Source organism: Mauremys mutica, chromosome 6, assembly GCF_020497125.1.
Source record: "Mauremys mutica isolate MM-2020 ecotype Southern chromosome 6, ASM2049712v1, whole genome shotgun sequence".
NCBI classification, from domain to species: Eukaryota; Metazoa; Chordata; order Testudines; family Geoemydidae; genus Mauremys; species Mauremys mutica.
In genome coordinates, this window is record NC_059077.1 from 10,210,022 (window position 1) to 10,228,247 (window position 18,226).

The 18,226-nt window shown below is 40.0% G+C and overlaps 1 protein-coding gene across 3 annotated transcripts in view; it reads right to left on the reverse strand.

The window, feature by feature from the left end:
* RIT2 (Ras like without CAAX 2) overlaps positions 1 to 18,226 on the reverse strand; it is a 282,203-nt gene that overhangs the window by 180,966 nt on the left and 83,011 nt on the right. For all 3 annotated transcript variants that reach the window (XM_045021680.1, XM_045021681.1, XM_045021682.1), the window contains exon 2: positions 2,521 to 2,577. In XM_045021680.1, the coding sequence (XP_044877615.1) occupies positions 2,521 to 2,577 (57 nt within the window). The remainder of the gene's footprint in view (positions 1 to 2,520; positions 2,578 to 18,226) is intronic.

The window sequence follows — 18,226 nt, forward strand, 5'->3', positions numbered from 1 at the left end:
ATGATAGATTTGAAAGTGTTCTCCTGGATGAATTTCAACCGTTTATTTATTACAGGACAAATTCTCTGTTGACATAAGTCCATTGACATCAGGAGAATTAACCCAGAAGAGAGTGTGACCCTATGCTGCATCTATAGTGCAGTAAACCCAGTACTCACAGTTATTTTTCATAAAAACAGCAACAATGTTTATCGTGATAAGAAATGGTTTGAAAATAAGAAAGCAACCCATAGAGGTTGAAAACAACACGGAGTCCAGTGGCACCTTAAAGACTATCAGATTTATTTGGGCATAAGCTTTTGTGGGTAAAAAACCCCACTTCTTCAGATGCAAGACCTTACATAGAGGTTGAGCATTTTCTCCCCCTAATGGAATAATACAGGATGTTGAATGGGCCTTTTCCACCAGCAAATTCTGCCCTTGTTAACACATAGCAAGTATTAATTAGATTTCATGGCTTCACTTACCTATTGGTAAAAGAGTTTTCTTTCACAGGGTTTCAGGACTGGCATCACAAATGCAGAGCTGGCCTTGACTATATGATGGATAATGTTTTCATCAATTGTGGCATTCTGTGATAGCAAACTCCCCAGATAGCAAAACTTCACCACAGACACAAGAGGAACATTGCTGATCTTAATAATTAGGTAAAGATGTGCATCACCTGATACTGTTTGGTACAATACTTCAGTTTTCTTCAGGCTGATTGTGAAACCAAAACAATTGACTGCACAAGTGATCAGTTATAAACTGAACATTACCAACTGAGTGAGCAATGAGTGCACGGTCATCAGCAAATAAAAGCACCTTAATAAGTAAATCTGCTTCTTTCATGTGGGCATGGGAACTGATGGGAACAACTTCTCATCAGTGCAGAACTGGATAAATATTCCACTGTCAATGTCCTGAAATGCATCCATCAAAATATGTGAAAAAAAGATGGAAAAGAGTGTGGGAACCAGCATGCAACATTGTTTGGTGCCATTGGTGACAGAGCAAAGTGGTGGCAGATATGGCATGCAACTATTAACCACTTTGAAATCAGGTGCATTAAGACCTAATGTGAAAAAGGTGAACACTGCAAAGCAAGGCTGCAACAGCCTGCAGTGGTCATGGACAATCCTGTCTGTCCTACATGTAGCAGTGTTTATGGTTCTTGCATTAATATGACCTCACATACATGTGTTCACCAATAGTGTTGGCTGAATCCTCATACATCAACATCAACATGATACTCCCTCATTTCAGGACCAACTGTCTATCACATGACCATGACACAGCCAAATGAGCATCAAACAAATATCATTATCAATATGAGAGTTATAACTCCCAGGCACGTCACAAAGATTTGATTGACGTTTTGATTGACGTTGTGTTCACCATGAAGGACAGCGGAGCGAGTGGTTCCATGTGAGAACGGGAGTTAGACAAGGATTTGTTATTTCGCCCATCCTATTTCTTGTGGTTATAGACTGGGTGATGCGGAAAGCCACCGAAGATAGGCCAAGAGGGATCGCATGGGGACCCTCTGGTCATATTGAAGATTGTGACTTTGCGGATGACATCGCCCTGATTTCAAGCTCTCAGATGGACCTCCAAGAGAAGACTGATAGAGTAGGTATAGCAGCAAGGTGCGTGGGACTTAATATCCACGCCGGTAAGAGCAAAACAATGAAAGTAAAAACAGCCAGCTCGACGACGACGACAGTAGTATGTGACGTAGAATTGGAGGAGGTGAACGATTTTAAATATCTTGGTAGTTACATATCGGCTGATGGTAATATTCAGAAGGAGATATCTACCAGAATCGGTCTTGCAGCAACTGCATTCTATAGACTTCAGAACATTTGGAGGTCGGCCATCTTGCAAATGAAAACCAAGGTAGAGATCTACAGGTCGAACGTCCGCTCTGTGTTGCTTTATGCGGCGGAAACATGGAGGACCAACAAGAAGATAGAAAGTCGGCTTCGGGGTTTTGAAGGAAGGTGTCTTAGGCAAATTCTTAACATACACTGGCCGCAGCGTATCACCAATGTTGAAGTGAGCCGATTAACGGGCATTAACAACATAGTGGATGAAGCCAAACAACGAAGATGGAGATGGTTGGGGCATGTGTTGAGAATGGGTGCTGATAGACACCCTCATATTGCCCTACGATGGACACCACAAGGAAGGAGGAGGAGAGGTAGACCATTGGGGACGTGGCGAAGGACCATTGAAGAGGAAATGAAAGGCATGGGAATGAAGTGGGATGAAATTTGCTGCCTCGCTCAAGAAAGAAATGAATGGAGGAGAATGGTTGACGCCTTATGCTCCACTGGGAGTGAATAAGAGGAAGAAGAACTTCACAAAGCATTGTTAGGTGGTTGCCACTGCCCTGCCATTCCCATCTTGCTAATTGCAAGGGGAGTCCCAGTATAGAAAAGTGATCCCAGCATGTCCCAGATTGAGAGTAAATCTCATAAATCTCATAAAGCAGCCAGATTGGATGGAATAAAGAAAAAAACAATCTGTACTCACCTATGGTTGGATCATGATAATCAGGAAACCGATGGCTTATGAACTGCATTGTCATTGCTGGGGAGGAGAAAAAGAGAGAGGTTACAAAAGAAAACAGTGAAGAGAAAGGGGGTGAAATAAAGCAGAGGGAAATGTAGGCAGAATTCAGAAACCCAAACAGCAGCCTGGTCATGAATGGTCCAAGCACTTGGCTGATATTTGCAATTGCACAAGACAAAGCCCGATTCATTTTGTGTGCCTTTCTCTGCAGACTGTTTGCCTAGCCTTAGTAGATGCCAATCACTAGAGTACCGTAATATAAAACAGGACAAGAGGATATCCTCTAGGGGACAATCTTGTAGCAGACTGAGACAGGTTGATAAAAATAGCTTGTGAATGTCTTAACTTGGTCTTAATTGGGGCTACCCAGGGGACAATTATTGGCCAACTCATCCCCTTTGTGAAAATAATGCCTGGGAACGATTTCAAACAATATGAGTTTCATGTAGCATCAGGGTCTGCATGCCCCACAGAACAACAAGGGGTTTTGGAGGATAAAATCAACAGATCCATGCACCAAAGGGACATGGGTCATCAGCTCTCCAGGCCCCAAGTGATCTACTGCCCTTGTAACACTGCTCTTCTCCAAAGAGGGATTCAACCGTGCAGATGGAATGTTAGCTATGTTAAAGTTGACCCAATCAGTATTAATTTACTAATAAAAATGTGTGGGGTTAATGGCGAACCAATGCTGCCTCTTGGTGATCCCCAGACCATGAACCACAGTATATATAGATTATTAAACCTGTGTAAGTCAAAGGAAGAGCTTATTCAGGGTGAGAGGATAGGAGGAAATGATGCCAAAGTACCTCATAAATATAAAGGTCTTTATAGGCTTTCCAGACATTAATAACTTATGCTTGTGAGGTAGGAAAATACCTCCCTTTTGCAGATGGGGCAATGAGGAACAGAGAGTTTTAATGAAAAATCTGTGGGCATTGTGTTAATATATATTTAAATATAATAATGGAAAAATACAATATTAAACATTATGTTCATTGAAATACACCTCAGTTTCTTCTTTTTTAAAAAAAACTTTATTGAGCAGCTTCTCTATTAAAAGGTCAGAGATGAGAATGTCTATTTAGTATCTGTTTGAACACTACGCAACACCTTGGCACTGGCCAAATATCTCCCTTAAGCAAAACTGTTGCTTCCAGTTATATAATAGCCCACTCCTACTCTTAATCAGGTGCTCCATGAGGTATCTCAGGAAAGGAACCACCATGATTAACCCTGCCTTATTAAGTAAAGTATTAAGAAAGTATCATCAAATGGAGAAATTGTTTTAAATGTTGAAGAGAAAAATAAATGAGGTCCAAGAAGAGTCCTTAAGGTGAATGTGTAATGGACTCTTCTGATACACTCCTTTCCTAGCAAAACCTCATCCTCCTATATGAATAATCCAGAACTAGACAAAGGCTTGGTCTACACTACAGAGTTAGGTCAACATAAGGCAGTTTATGGCTACCTAATTATGTCAATGTCTATACTACAATGCTGCTTCCATGGAAGTAAGTAGCCCTCTGCACCAACATAACAACTCCACCTTCATGAGAGGCATAGCACTTATGTTGATGTAGTTAGGGGGCACAGTGTCTGGGGGAGACACTGTGTTACTTACATCAGCTATTGGCTGTCAGCCCTGAATGAGGCTCCCCCCTCCCCAACACTGACAGCCCGAGTTGTCAGCTGGGCACTGGGCTCACAGCTGGGGCTCCTGGCACTGATAGCTTGGAGTGTCAGCACCAGGGTGTTGGGGGAGCCCAGCTGTGAGCCTGCATCTGGCTGACAATGGGGGAGGGGAGGCAGCACTCAGCCCCATGCCTACAGCTGAAGTTGTCAGCCCCAGGGCTGCTGGGCTCTAGCTGTCAGTGTCCCACAATGCCCCACTTCAGTCAGTGGAAGCGCTCTGGGAGAGGCAGCGTACCACCTATGGAAGGAGCAAGTGTGGACGTGAACCACCACTTTAATTACTATATGGTGACTTAAGTCGACTTAATTCAGTAGTGTGGACAAGCCCAAAGTAACATCAAGTACAGTACCCAATTTCATATCTGATCCTTCTTGCAAACACGAACTCTCATTAAATATGATGCAGGAGACAAACAATCCTTCTTTACACTATATGGAATCCTCCCCTCAGATTATTTTATGCATGAATGTTATCCACTAATAAAAGTTTTAGAAAATTCATTTCAGGCAGCCAGAAACTAACTCATATCATTTTGTGGTGGTAGTGTTTCCTGAGGGTGAAATTGATCTCTGTGCAGATGGCCAGCAACATGTAAGTCACACTTAAGCCTTATTTTAAATGGTACATAACCCTCATGAAGACCATCAGAACTAGGCTGAGTTTCAGCTTGCTTGGGGCAATTGATATTGGAGTGACTTCTGTTTGCTAAGAAAATCTGGATGAGGTCTCAGATCCCAAAAATGTCACCCCTTGCTTAGACACAGCTGTGCTGATAAATCTCCTGATTTTATAGCAGCCCATAATACCTGGTGTTTCATCAGTGTCAAAGAGATTGCATGAGGATCTCATCTTTCATTGAAAAAGAAAAAAGTAACTTTCTAGCCCTAAAGGTTGCAGGGAAATGGTTGAAAATGTGAAGTGAGTTGACCATAAAGGCTCAGAACCAGAAGGCAAATAAAACAAAATCTCATTATCTTTAAACCAATCTCATGACTTTTAGTGGAGCTTAACTCATCATTTTTGAATGTTTGCAGTTGGCAATACATCATATTGTAACATAATTATACCTAGCTCTTATCATCAGCAGATCTAAAACACCTTATAAGAAGGAATCAATATCATTAATCCTATTTTATAGATGAGGAAACTGAGGCACACATCAGGGCCGCAAGCTGCCCAAGGTCACCCAGTATGCCGGTGCCAGGAATAGAAATTGCAAGTCCAAGTCCAATACTCAGTCTCTCGGGCCACGTTACCTCCCCTAGGACACATATAACATACACACCCCTATTCAAGGGAGGAATATAGTGTCTCTTCCCTGGTCACAGCTACCTATTATGGCATGTTAAATCAAAAATGAGATTCTACCCAGGTTATCTTGAATGGCAGAGCAGATAGCCATTACAGCAGCCCTACTTTGAAAATTATTTATGTAAATTAGTCCAGAATTGCATTACTTTGTTGAAATACTCTTTCCTGCTCTTATGTTAGGGAATCATGGGTTAACAAGATGCTCTGACAAAATGTTACAGAAAAGCTGGATTAAATATTTATTACCATGTTAATAAAATATTGCATATTTAGGGTAGACAAATATAAATGTTAAGGAGCAGCATTATAAATTCATAGTGACACAGAAAGGATAACTATTTTAAAAAGCTCATTTAAAGTCCACATACCATGGGTGAATAAAACAACATGCAGTTACACTAATGTTTTCAGTCTTCTCTGCCATCGAATGCATTACTTTTTGAGTACTGTATGTATTTGGGTACTTCCCTATCCAGGCCACCTGTTTTTAACCCAACAAGGTTTTTAGACACCCCCTCTGATAATTATTTGGTGGCCTGTGAGAAATAAGTTAATGCCCAATGTAGTATTCTCAGTTAGTTATCAGACGTGGAACCACTGAGACCCATCCCATAAGATTCAGGCATACAAGCCTTTATTGCAACTTTTCTGAGATCACACACTGTCTACACAGCAGATGGATCCAACTAGTTCCATTCCCTTGTGTGTGCTATTGCCATCTCTCTTAATGAGGGGGAGGGATTGCTTAGTGGTTTGAGCATTGGCCTACTAAACTCAGGGTTGTGAGCTTGAGGGGACCAGTAAGGGATCTGGGGCAAAATCAGTACTTGGTCCTGCAAGTGAAGGCAGGGTCCCTTCCAGTTCTAAGAGATAAGTATATCTCCATATTTAAAGGTGCAGTCCACTAATCCAGTGGACCAATGTCCATGTCACAAAAGCTGTTGTGAGAACTGAAAAAATTGCTGAAATTCTCACCAGAAGCTAAGGACTCAGGATTAAGTGTTACCATTTTCCATGGACCAGCCCAAAGTCAGTGCTCTCGTTAAATCCATAGCACAGGATTTAAGTGGAAATTTTGTTGTTCGTAGATTAAAATGATTCTAATGTCAGAAGAGACCACTGTGGTCATCTAGTCTGACCTTCTGTATAACACAGGCCATAGAATTTGCCCCCAAAATTCTGTTTGAACTACAGCATATCTTTCAGAAAAACATCAAATCTTGATTCAAAAATTGAAAGTGATGGAAAGTCCTTTCCAACTCTTGGTAAGGTGTTTCGGTGGTTAATTACCCACACAATTAAAAATGTATGCCTTATTTCCAGTCTGAATTTATCTAGTTTCAATTTGCATGGGGTCATAGGCATTGTACTGGCCATTTACACTAATGTGCAAGAAGACTGGATTTACACTGTCATTTCTAGATTTTTTTTCCCTCCAAAGAAAGATTGAGGCATTCTGCTATGGAGTGACATTGAAATGTGCAGTGCCCATGTCAAACCTGTTAAGCAGCAACATAGTGAACTTTAGTCTTTTAAGAGTCAAATTCAATACAGGTATAAAAAAGCACAACTCAGTTGGAGCCAGTGAAATGATAACTGGGAATCATTTAAGAACAACTTACCAGATGCCCAAAAAGGAACAATCCAAAAATGGAGGAAGAAGGCTGTGCTGGTTAAAAAACAGACCTGGTTTAGAGGGAAATGAAGGCAACTACAGTAATAATAATAATAATAATATATAACAAATGGAAGAAAGGGGAAGTTGATACTAATAAATACAAATCAGAAGTTAGGAATAGTGGAAAACTGATAAGGGAAGTAAAGGGACACAAAGAGAAATATTCGGACAGCAGAGTTACAAAAATAAGGAGTCTTCTAAATGTATCAGGAACAAAAAGAATCCTGACAATGGTACTGGTCCATTACTAGATGGAAATGGTATACTTATCAATAATAATGCAGAAAAGGCATTATTCAATAAATATTTGTGTTTTATATTTGGGGAAAAGATGACGATAAAGTGTCATTATATGGTGATGATAACACTCTTTCTAGTCCACTAGTATTTCTGGGATGTTAAACAAAAGCCACTAAAGTTAGACATTTTTAAATCAGCAGATAATTTGCATCCAAGAGTTTTGCTGGACTGTTAATGTTGATTTTCAATACGTCTTGGAGCACTGGAGAAGTTCTAGTAGATTGGAAGAAAGCTAATATTGTGCCAGTTTTAAAGGGTAAATGGGATCACCTGGGTAATAATAGGCCTGATAGCCTATTATTGATCCCAGATAAGATAATGGCACCACTGACATGGGATTTGGTTACTAAAGAATTAAAGGAAAGCATGTAATCAATGAAAATCAACATGGGTTTGTGGAAAATAGTTTATGTCCAAACTAACTGAAACTGTTTTTTTTTAATGAGATTTCGAGTTTTGTTGATAAAGGTAATAGTATTGACTTAATATACTTAGACTTCTCTAAGGAGTTTGACTCGATACTGCATGATACTGCATTTTGATTAAAAAACTAGAACAATATAAACAATATAAAATTAACATGGAACACATTAAATGGATTAAAAAGTGGCTAAATAATAGATCTCCAAATGTAATTATAAGCTGGCAATTGTCATCAAGGGTTGTGTGTTTCCAAAGGTACTTTGCAGGGATCAGTTCTTGGCCCTATACTATTTAGAATTTTTATCAGTGACCTGGAAGAAAACATAAAATCATCACTGCTAAAGTTTGCAGATAACACAAAAATTGGGGAAGTGGTAAATAATGAAGAGGACAGGTCGTAGATTCAGAGCATTCTGGATTGCTAAGTAAACTAGGCGCAAACAAACAATATGTGTTTTAAAAAATCTGAATGCAAATGTACACATCTAGGAACAAAAAATGTAGGCTGTACTTACAGAATGGGGGACTTTATCCTGGGAAGCAGTGCCTCTAGAAAAGATTGAGGGGGTCATGGTGGATAATCAGCTGAACATGAACTCCCAATGTGATGCTGTAGCCAAAAGAGTGAATGGGATCGTTGGATATATAAGGCTTGTCTACATTACCTACTGGATCGATGGGCAGCGATCAATCCAGTGGGGATCAGTTTATCATGTCTAGTATAGATGCGATAGATCGACCGCCGAGCACGCTCCTGTCAACTACAGTACTCCACCAGAGCGAGAGGCGCAGGCGGAGTTGACAGGGGAGTGTCAGCAATTGACTCATCGCAGTGAAGACACTGCGGTGAGTAGATCTAAGTATGTCGACTTCAGATATGCTATTCATGTAGCTGAAGTTACGTAACTTAGATCGATCCCCCACCTACTGTAGACCAGACCTTAAACAGGGGAAACTCAAATAGGAGCAGAGAGGCTATTTTACCTTTGTATTTGGCACTGGTATTACTGCTGTTGGAATTCTGTCCAGTTCTAGTGCCCACAATTCAAGAAGAATATTGATAAATTGGAAGGGGTTCTGGGAAGAACAATGAGAATGATTAAAAGATTAGGAAACTTGCCTTATAGTGATAGGCTCAAAGAGCTCAATTGTTTAGCTTAAGAAAAGAAGGTTAAGGGGTGACTTGAACACAGTCAATAATTATCTACCTGGGGAACAAATATTCAGTAATGGGCTCTTTAGTCTAGCAGAGAAAGGTATAATAAGGTATAAGCAATGGCTGGAAGATGAAGCTAGATAAATTCAGAATGGATATAGGCATTCATTTTTAACAGTGAGAGCAATTAACCATTGGAACAACTGAAACAAGAGTTGTGAGGGATTCTCCATCACTGACAATTTGAAATCAAGATTGGATTTTTTTTCTACAAGATCTACTCTAGGAATTATTTTGAGGAAGTTTCTATGGCTGGTGTTATACAGGAGGGCAGACTAGAGGATCACAATGGTCCCTTCTGGCCTTGGAATCCATTAATTGCGCCTGACTCAGTTTGCCCCTAAGCAGTCCCTGAACCCACTGAAATAAACAGGTTTCTTCAGTGACAGTGGGATCAGAGCCAAAGTTCTTCTCCAGAACAAATTAATTTCACATGCTAATAAGAAAAATGTCTGAGTGTTCTATGATGTTTTAAGTAAATATTCTTGTCTCCCTTTTTCTCCTTATTACCTGCCTTCCTCCCACCATTCACACACACACAAGAGTCCCTAGCCAAACCCCGATCAAACAGGCTCTGGGTCTGACCAAATTACTCTGGGGCTTTGTGACAGGCAGGGCCTGTCTCAGGGCTGGGACTGAGGTGGCTTTAGAGCCCTTTCCCCCTTTGCAAAGGTTGTTTTGGGGTTTTGGTAAGTCATTGTGAATGGTGGAGTCTTGTCAGCTTTCTCCATCTCCAGGGCCGTCTTCAGGCCCCAGCACGCCAAGCGCGTGCTTGGGGCGGCATGCCGCGGGGGGCGCTCTGGCGGTCGCCGGGAGGGCGGCAGGTGGCTCCGGTGGACCTCCCGCAGGCGTGCCTGCAAATGCTCCACCGGAGCCGCGGGACCAGCGGACCCTCCGCAGGCACGTCTGCAGGAGGTCCACGGGAGCCGCGGGACCGGCGACCGCCAGAGCGCCCCCCGCGGCATGCCGCTGTGCTTGGGGCGGCGAAATTGCTAGAGCCGCCCCTGTCCATCTCAGCTACTCGGTAACAAGAGTCAGGTCCTTTCAAGGCACAGCAACTTTCCTCCTGGTTGCCACCTCTTCCTTTGACCAGCTCTTTTATTTAAGCTTGCTCCTCCAGTTGGAGAAGGCTCTATTTTGTATCTATTTTGGTAGGGACTGAGCCCAGAGGTGCTTGTTAGCCTTCTCCAGATTGGGATGGGGGCGTGCCCCATCCTAGGCTCAACATAATGAACTATACAGCAAAATTTTACAAATCTATAAATGAGGAGCATTTAACTCTGATTTATTCCACACAAGAAGCAATGTATTAAAATAAGACTTTAAAATGGAACGATAAAATGGAATAAAAGGATGAGCCTGATATTTAAATAAATACATATACATGCAAAAGGGTCACTAAAAAATATTTATTATAAAAATACTCCTATTTAATCTGTTGCAGTTATTATTAAACATTTTGAATTGCAAGTCACCCTATAGATATTTAATGAATATTTTATTAAGCTTTGAAGAGCACTCTATTTAAGTGGCACATGTTTATCACATCGGCATGAATATAAGTAAAAGGATCATTGTTTCAGATGAATAGGTATCTCCCTTATATCTATCTGTAGTTAAGTAAATGCAAATGTTCACAGATGAATAGATGCAAGCTTGATATGTAGCAGTACTATTTAACTGTAATGTTCACTTGTATTTTCAAAATCAAAAATATGTGCTTTTCAGAGCCTGGAATTACCTTTTTATTTCCATTTCCAATTATTCTTATCAAATTTTCATTTGTTATAATCAATAATTAAATGTTAATTATCTCCCAATAGTTCTTATAATTGCTGTACTTGTATGTGATCTGCATATATATTATGCCTGTATTGGCACTACACTGTATATAATTATTCTCTGTGAATGATAACGTTAATCCTATCTAGTTATTTCTACTTAGTTTCTACTCACCTACACCTAGTATTTACTTCCCTGTCCCAGCAGGCAATTACCATGTTGTGGAGAAATGTTAAGACAATATTGTTTATTCTGAAACGTTGCAGTTCAATAATCAGAGGGGTAGCCGTGTTAGTCTGTATCCACAAAAACAACGAGCAGTCTGGTGGCACCTTAAAGACTAACAGATTTATTTGGGCATAAGCTTTCTGTTAGTGGTGCCATTGGTACCATCTGTGGTGGTTTTTATTACATGGATACTTAATCTCTGTCTTCCCATGTTCTCTCTTCTCATTCACTGTTCTATCCCCATTCATATCTTCTCCCAACCTCCTGTGTGACTCTGCCACCTATATTCATCTGTCTCCATATTTTGCCTTTCCCCTCACAAAACCTTACAATCTAAGGGCCGGGGAGGGGAGGTGGTCAAGATAAGAATTGGACACATCTTGGCAATTCAGTGAGTTTCTGTTTGGTTGGCTTTGTTTTGGTCTTTTTAGGTATATAAAAGATACCAGTTGCTACTCAGTGTAGCTGTTACTAGTCTGCTCATTTCTTGGAGGTGTCTACAGTGGAGGAACTAACAGGAGGACAGGACGGTGAGTGCCTCCCTGTCACCTGTCAGCTTTTAGGTGTATGTGTATTCAGGTATATTATACAATTGACAAAAGAAGGTGTACAATAGAAATTTTCACCTATAGCTGGAGAGTGACCCTGTCCACTTACCCAGCCATGGTGGCACCTGTCCCAGAGGACTGGTCCTGACTCCCTGCTCTGGGTGTTGTGACATGGCATGCAGAGTCATGTAGCTCTGGGACCCCATGCATCGTGTTGCAATGCCACTCACTCAAATTTCCCTCTTATAATGGCCAGGCAAAACTGCAGTGGTGTTACAGTCCTGTGCACCAGGTTGTAATGCCCAAAGTAGGGAGCCAGGCCTAGCCGCACAGAACAGGAGCCACCGCTTCTGTGTGAGTGTGGGGTGGACTTACTCTGCAGCTCTCCCCTCCCCTCAATGACTCACCATTCCACAACATTACAAAACATGGCTCTGGCATTGGTCACTGTAGAAATTGGCTTTGAGGAAAAATTTGAATGAGAACCAGTTAGTGGCCTAGCATATCAGCTCATAGAATCATATAATCCACTCCCCTCCACTCATGGCAGGACTAAGTATTATATAGACCATCCCTGACAGGTGTTTGTCTAAGCTGCTCTTAAAAATCTTCAATGACAGAGATTCCACAACCTCCTAAGGCAATGTATTCCAGTGCTTAACTATCCTGACAGGAAATTTTCCCTAATAGCCAAGCTAAACTGCCCCTGCTGCAGTTTAAGCCCACTGCTTCTTGTCCTATCCACACAGGTTAAAGAGAACAATTTTTCTCCGTCCTCCTTGTAACAACCTTTTATGTACTTGACAAGGGTTATCATGTCCTCCCTCAACCTTCTCCAGCATAAACAAACCCATTTTTTTCAAACTTCCCTCATAAATCATGTTTTCTAGACCTTTAATAATTTTTGGTGCTCTTCTTGCATTTTCTCCAATTTGTCCACAACTTTCCTGAAATGTGGTTCCCAGAACTGGACACAATACTCCATTTGAGACTTAATCAATGTGGAGTAGAGCGAAATAATTACTTCTCGTGTCTTGCTTACAACAAGGCACAAGCTCATTAGCATGGAAGAACTATATTGATAATCATTAGGATGGAGATGGGACAAACAAGGTATTGAGGCTCGCACCGCAGTTGGAGCAGAAGACAGTGGGCGTTAGGGGGCCAACACAGCAAGAGATAGGAGTGGATAAGTAGTTAGGGGCAGAGATACATAGATCGTGGAAGGGGCAGACTATGCCATAATAGATATTTTGATTCTCTGTCAAATTTGTAAATGTCATGATCTATTTGAAATATAGCTGAGAGATGTGGATTATGTCAAAAATTTATGATTTTTGTTTCTTTTGTTTTCTATTATTAAAAAAACTGTCAAAAATGTCACAAATGGCAAAATTCCACCCTTTCAGTAAGCGTGCAAGGATTTTATTATGTGCATTTGAAACATGCCATGTTAAGGCAAATATTTTTAAAGTGGAAACAGACAGTTTGAACAGCTCTGGCATTCCTGATGGCTTCATTTCCTGACGATCCAGGGTTTGTCATCCTGTGAAGTGGTCACATTTAGAGATTGGAACCTTGGCTTCTATTGGCTTAGAAAAGTAACAAACATGTTTAGAACTAACCATGTGGAATTTCATTCCTTAACGTTTAGCTTAACTTATCACGTAAAAGCCAATCACAACTATTCTTCTACCCACTGATTTCTTATCAAAAGGGATTTGAATAATAACAATGTGCATACATATACAGGATGAACAGCAAAAGACATAAATATTGTTTCTTTCAGGATGCTGCCTGGTACCTGAATTGTATTGCAATTCTGAGAATGCTTGCACTACTGAAGACAGTAATAAAGCCAGAAACACAAATACAATAGAGACATTTGAACAATTACTTTTACTAGAAGGAGTTACTGTACATTCAGTAGCTCCAGGCCTTCTGGACATTATTCTATTTTGGTTTAATATGAGCAGACAACGCTAGCCAGATCCACAAGTGATGTAGATGATGGAAATAAAGGAGGAGTTGCCAGCAGGCTTTGTTCTTGTGCTTTTAAATGTATGTCAAGACCTCCCATTCATTTGTGTGACGTTTGTGTATCACCAAAATTTATATTCTTCTATAATAATGACTGGAATAGCCTTATTTTGCTGATGTGCTTGTATAGGAACACGGAAGAATCCCAGAATGGTATGTATATTCATGCATTATTCATGCAATGGAAGTCATTACCTACCATAGCACTTAATACTTAAACCTAATTAGTCTGAATTATTGAGGTGCCACATTGTATTTTCTTTCTTGTGCCTTTGACCAAGAAGTCGTACAACACAGCAGGCATTTCTTTCCGATGACAGCTTTCCAGATCAATAGATTGCACTCACAAAACCCAGTTTGATTTATAGATACAACAGAGGATATTTTCTCTTCTTTTTTTTTTAGGTTTAGCTGTTGTATTTGGATCCCAGCACATCCTTAGAATAAATAACTGACAGCAGCAGATACTTGACCTCAAACAAAAGGCATCTGGATGTCAAATTACAGTTGGTATGTTGCACTGCTTCACTTCAGTGTGAACCAACATAAATGAGCAATGGCTAAAAAGGAGAATGAGACCGATATTTTGAGCTGGATGGATTGCAGGAAATAGTCATGAATAGCAGACTTTCCATGATGCGTAATGTAATTGAATTACCTATGGGTGTGGGGGGCAGAGGCAGAGACACTGATTCAGCAAAGTGCTTAAGTATGTGAATGACATTAAGCACAACTAGAGTCAATGGGACTAGCCACAGGCTTATAGAGACACCCATGCTTAAGTGTGTGCTTTTCTAGGTGGAGGCCTAGAGCTCCAGGGTAGCGAGTGAAGGTTAAAACTGCTGAGGGTGTTTATCTTGACAAGATCCTTGTTAGGTTTAATTGTGAAGAGGAACAAGGAGCACAGAGAGTCTGGGCTGAGGGCTTTGTTGCATAATTTCATGACAGAAATGTGCAAAGGATGGGAGGTGCAATTATTACTAATTTTAAGGTATTATTATGTATTACTTATCAAGCACTGACAGGAAAATAAAGGCAAATTGAATTTTAGTTCTCTGTGCTGCAGTTTTTTCTTACATCTTGGAAAAATACAGCATTGTGCCCAACTGCCCACTTAGCTCTGTTACCATCTTTTCATATTCCTCTATGCCATGCAGCAAAAAGGAACATAGGGCCTGAGATGACCCAAATATTATCAAATTCAGTAAGAGGTGAAAGCAAATGAACCGAATTAGTGCCACTGTGGCATAACATTTTGTGATGTGAACACAGAAATCCTATCTACCAGAACTGGACTGAGATTACTAACTAATGTCACATATGCCCCTTAAGAGCTATCAAATGGCAACAACTTCTTATTGCTGTTACTACGATCATGGTCTAGATTCATGACCTGGGAGGGAAAGGCTCTGTATCCCATTATTTGTTGAAGTAGTGTAATGGTTAAACAGATCACGATCTCACTTAAATAACATCTGAGAGACAGGGTTTCATAACTAACGAGGCTTCATCTAGTGACTTTTTAGTATTACTTTTGCATTCGGGGGGTGAGAGATGAGAGAAAAATGTTTTAAAATTATAATCCTCTTTCCCCCCGCACCCCCACCCCCGGATATTTATCCCTTCACTCATCCACATGAAATTTACAACTCCCTCATATTTTGGTAATTTGCTAAGCAGGGATCAAGATATATAGATAGAAAGACCGACACATCCCCCTCCTCCTCAGCTGTGTATTTAACTACTTTAATTATAAAAAGTAATAAAAGCTGATGCAATGATTAATGGTCACTATTAAGAGGAAAAAACGGGCTTCTCCATTATTCCTTATCTATTGTTAAGTCACAAGATAAAGATGTTGAAAGAAAAGTAAGTGCAAGTGTAATGCATGCAATTAGGTTAAATCTCTTATGATTCATTTTAGGACTCTGGAATCATTTGTTCTTTACATTGTTGAGCTAAAGAGAAATATTGGGCTGCTCAATATTAACTCTATATTTATTTAGAAAAGGTGAGGGGCTCAGAAACTGGTCTTTTACACTTAAAGGTATTTGGCCACCCAACCTGCCTCTAAACCTTTTTAAATAAAGTTGCTTGTTTCGGTAGCAGAGTCAATGCACTGCAAGGGAGATTTCAAATCCTTCTGTTGTATCTGATGCACCCCAGCTACTCATCTGAGCAGCCTTCGCTGAACAATTTGGAAATGCCCATCTGTGAAAATCAGAATTTGAGGAATAGGTGTGACTGTGTAAAGAGCACTGATTGGCCAAAGCTGTAGCTTCACTCCCAGAATTCCTCCTTTCAGTGGCTGTACTTTGAATAACGATGACATCATTGAAGGTGATTTCTTACTGCACTGGCAGGGGGTTGGTTATTTGTAAGGCACCTCTTGGTCAATTATATCACCATCCATCTGTCTGCAATTAATAACTATTTAGGGTTCAAAAGTAACTTTATCTCAAACTCTGAGTAAGAGGCAAGCATAGCAACCCTGTCGCGGATGCAGACCAAGGTCAAGATTTTGACTCAGAGTTACAGTCTGGTCCCTGTTTCTTCCTTCTGTTTCTGGGGGAGGGAATGTAAGCCGCACCAAACCTAACACACCTGACAAAGATTGCTTCCCCAGCAGTGCTCAGGTCCACTGACAGCATATCTGGGGGAAGGGTGACACAGCCAAGACTGCCCACTGGTTGGAGAAGGGAGAAGCAGCCCTTTAATAGGCAAATGAGGGTAGTGCACACTTTTGCAAAAAATATCATAGTTATGGAAGATGGCAGTTTTACACCAGACATTACAGCTATTCAGAAAATTTCTGATGAAAATAACTTTCAAGAGAAAATGAAAACAAATTTTCAATATGTTTGCAATATATATACACATGTATTTCAGCTTCCAACCAGCTCCTCTAAATATGAATAGACTCCAGAGCAGCAACAGTGAAAAATATGAATGCAGAGTACTGTGGTATCTCATGACATATCCCAGTGATATGCTCCAGGACTCTCAGCAAGAATGGGGTTTGCACATACATATTCTGCTACCCGTGCATAAGTAATAATGTAGTACAATCAAATAATGTAGGAGAGTCACTGATGACTAGGGCTAGGTGAAAGAATTCTAAAAAAGTCAGAGGGTTCCGTTTTGACATTTTTGTAATAAAATATTTCAATTTTATGATTGAAATGGCTTCATTGTGAAAAATCCTTCAATTTAATTTAAAAAATTGCTAAGCAAAATAATTTAAAAATTGCTTGAAATCCAAATGGAATGTCTTGTGATGAACAAAATATTTAGTTTGATCCAAATTATTGTTGTTGATTTTCTGATTCACTGAAAATTCTGAAAAAAATAATTTTCGAGTCAATCTGAAACAATTTTTATTTGATTTATTGGAACTGTCAATAAACCAAAAAAATCTATTATTTGCACAGCTCTACTGATGACCACATTCATCTGCATTTACTGTCAGAATATACAGAGGCAGAATTTACCATATTGTGAAATTCACCGACTGATGTGGTGAAAAATGTTGACTGATTTTTAAGATATACAGGAGATCAAAACAATCTTGTTTTTATTTCTCATGCAACAGACAGCACCATCACTGGCAAGATATGACCTCACACACTATAATGGTGCATTAGTTTAATACTGATTAAACACCATTTTCTCAATACCATTTGTTCTCCCTGAGAGGTCTCCCATAAAAGTACTAAACTAGCCCATTCCCTCTTAGCTTATAAGATTTGGCAAGATGCATTAATAAATAGCAATTACCTCTGGGAAATGGGACGCTTGTGCATGTTACTCCTGTAAGTGTTTCACCCATTAGATTAGAAACAGCAAGATAACCTTAATGTGTATTCTACTGTACTCCAGCTAGAACACCCGATGGCAATAGGATACCTCAGCCAGAAAGCAATACAAAATGTAATGACATAAAAGGTTTTGAAAGCTTTTAGACCAAGCTCTGGTATAATAATTTTTTTTGGTGAAGAATACATTGAAAAGCCTTGAAAGACTACATATTTTCCATACATATTTCTGCAAACATGACCGATTATCAGCTTGTATAAATAGGCATCTCTCCATTAAAGTCAATGGAAGCTGATTTGAGGATCTAGCTCCTTATTTTTGTTTAATGTTCATTATCTTATAAAGACAAAATTAAACAATGGAGAGGGGGAGGGAAGCCAGTTCTTTGCATCAGTCAATCCCAGCTTCAAGCCAGCAGATCCTCTGACATCATTAGGACACAGTAAAATATACTTCCAAGAAAGGATAATGCCTTGGAGAAATATTTAGCCCAGTGAAAGACAACTTTCATCGGTTGCATATATTTTTCTGTTTAACTGCTGTCACAATTCCATATAATGACTTGTGGTGGTCTGACTTGGTTTACTTCTGTTTCAAGTAGAGGTAAATTGAGAGTCTTAGCCGGTTTA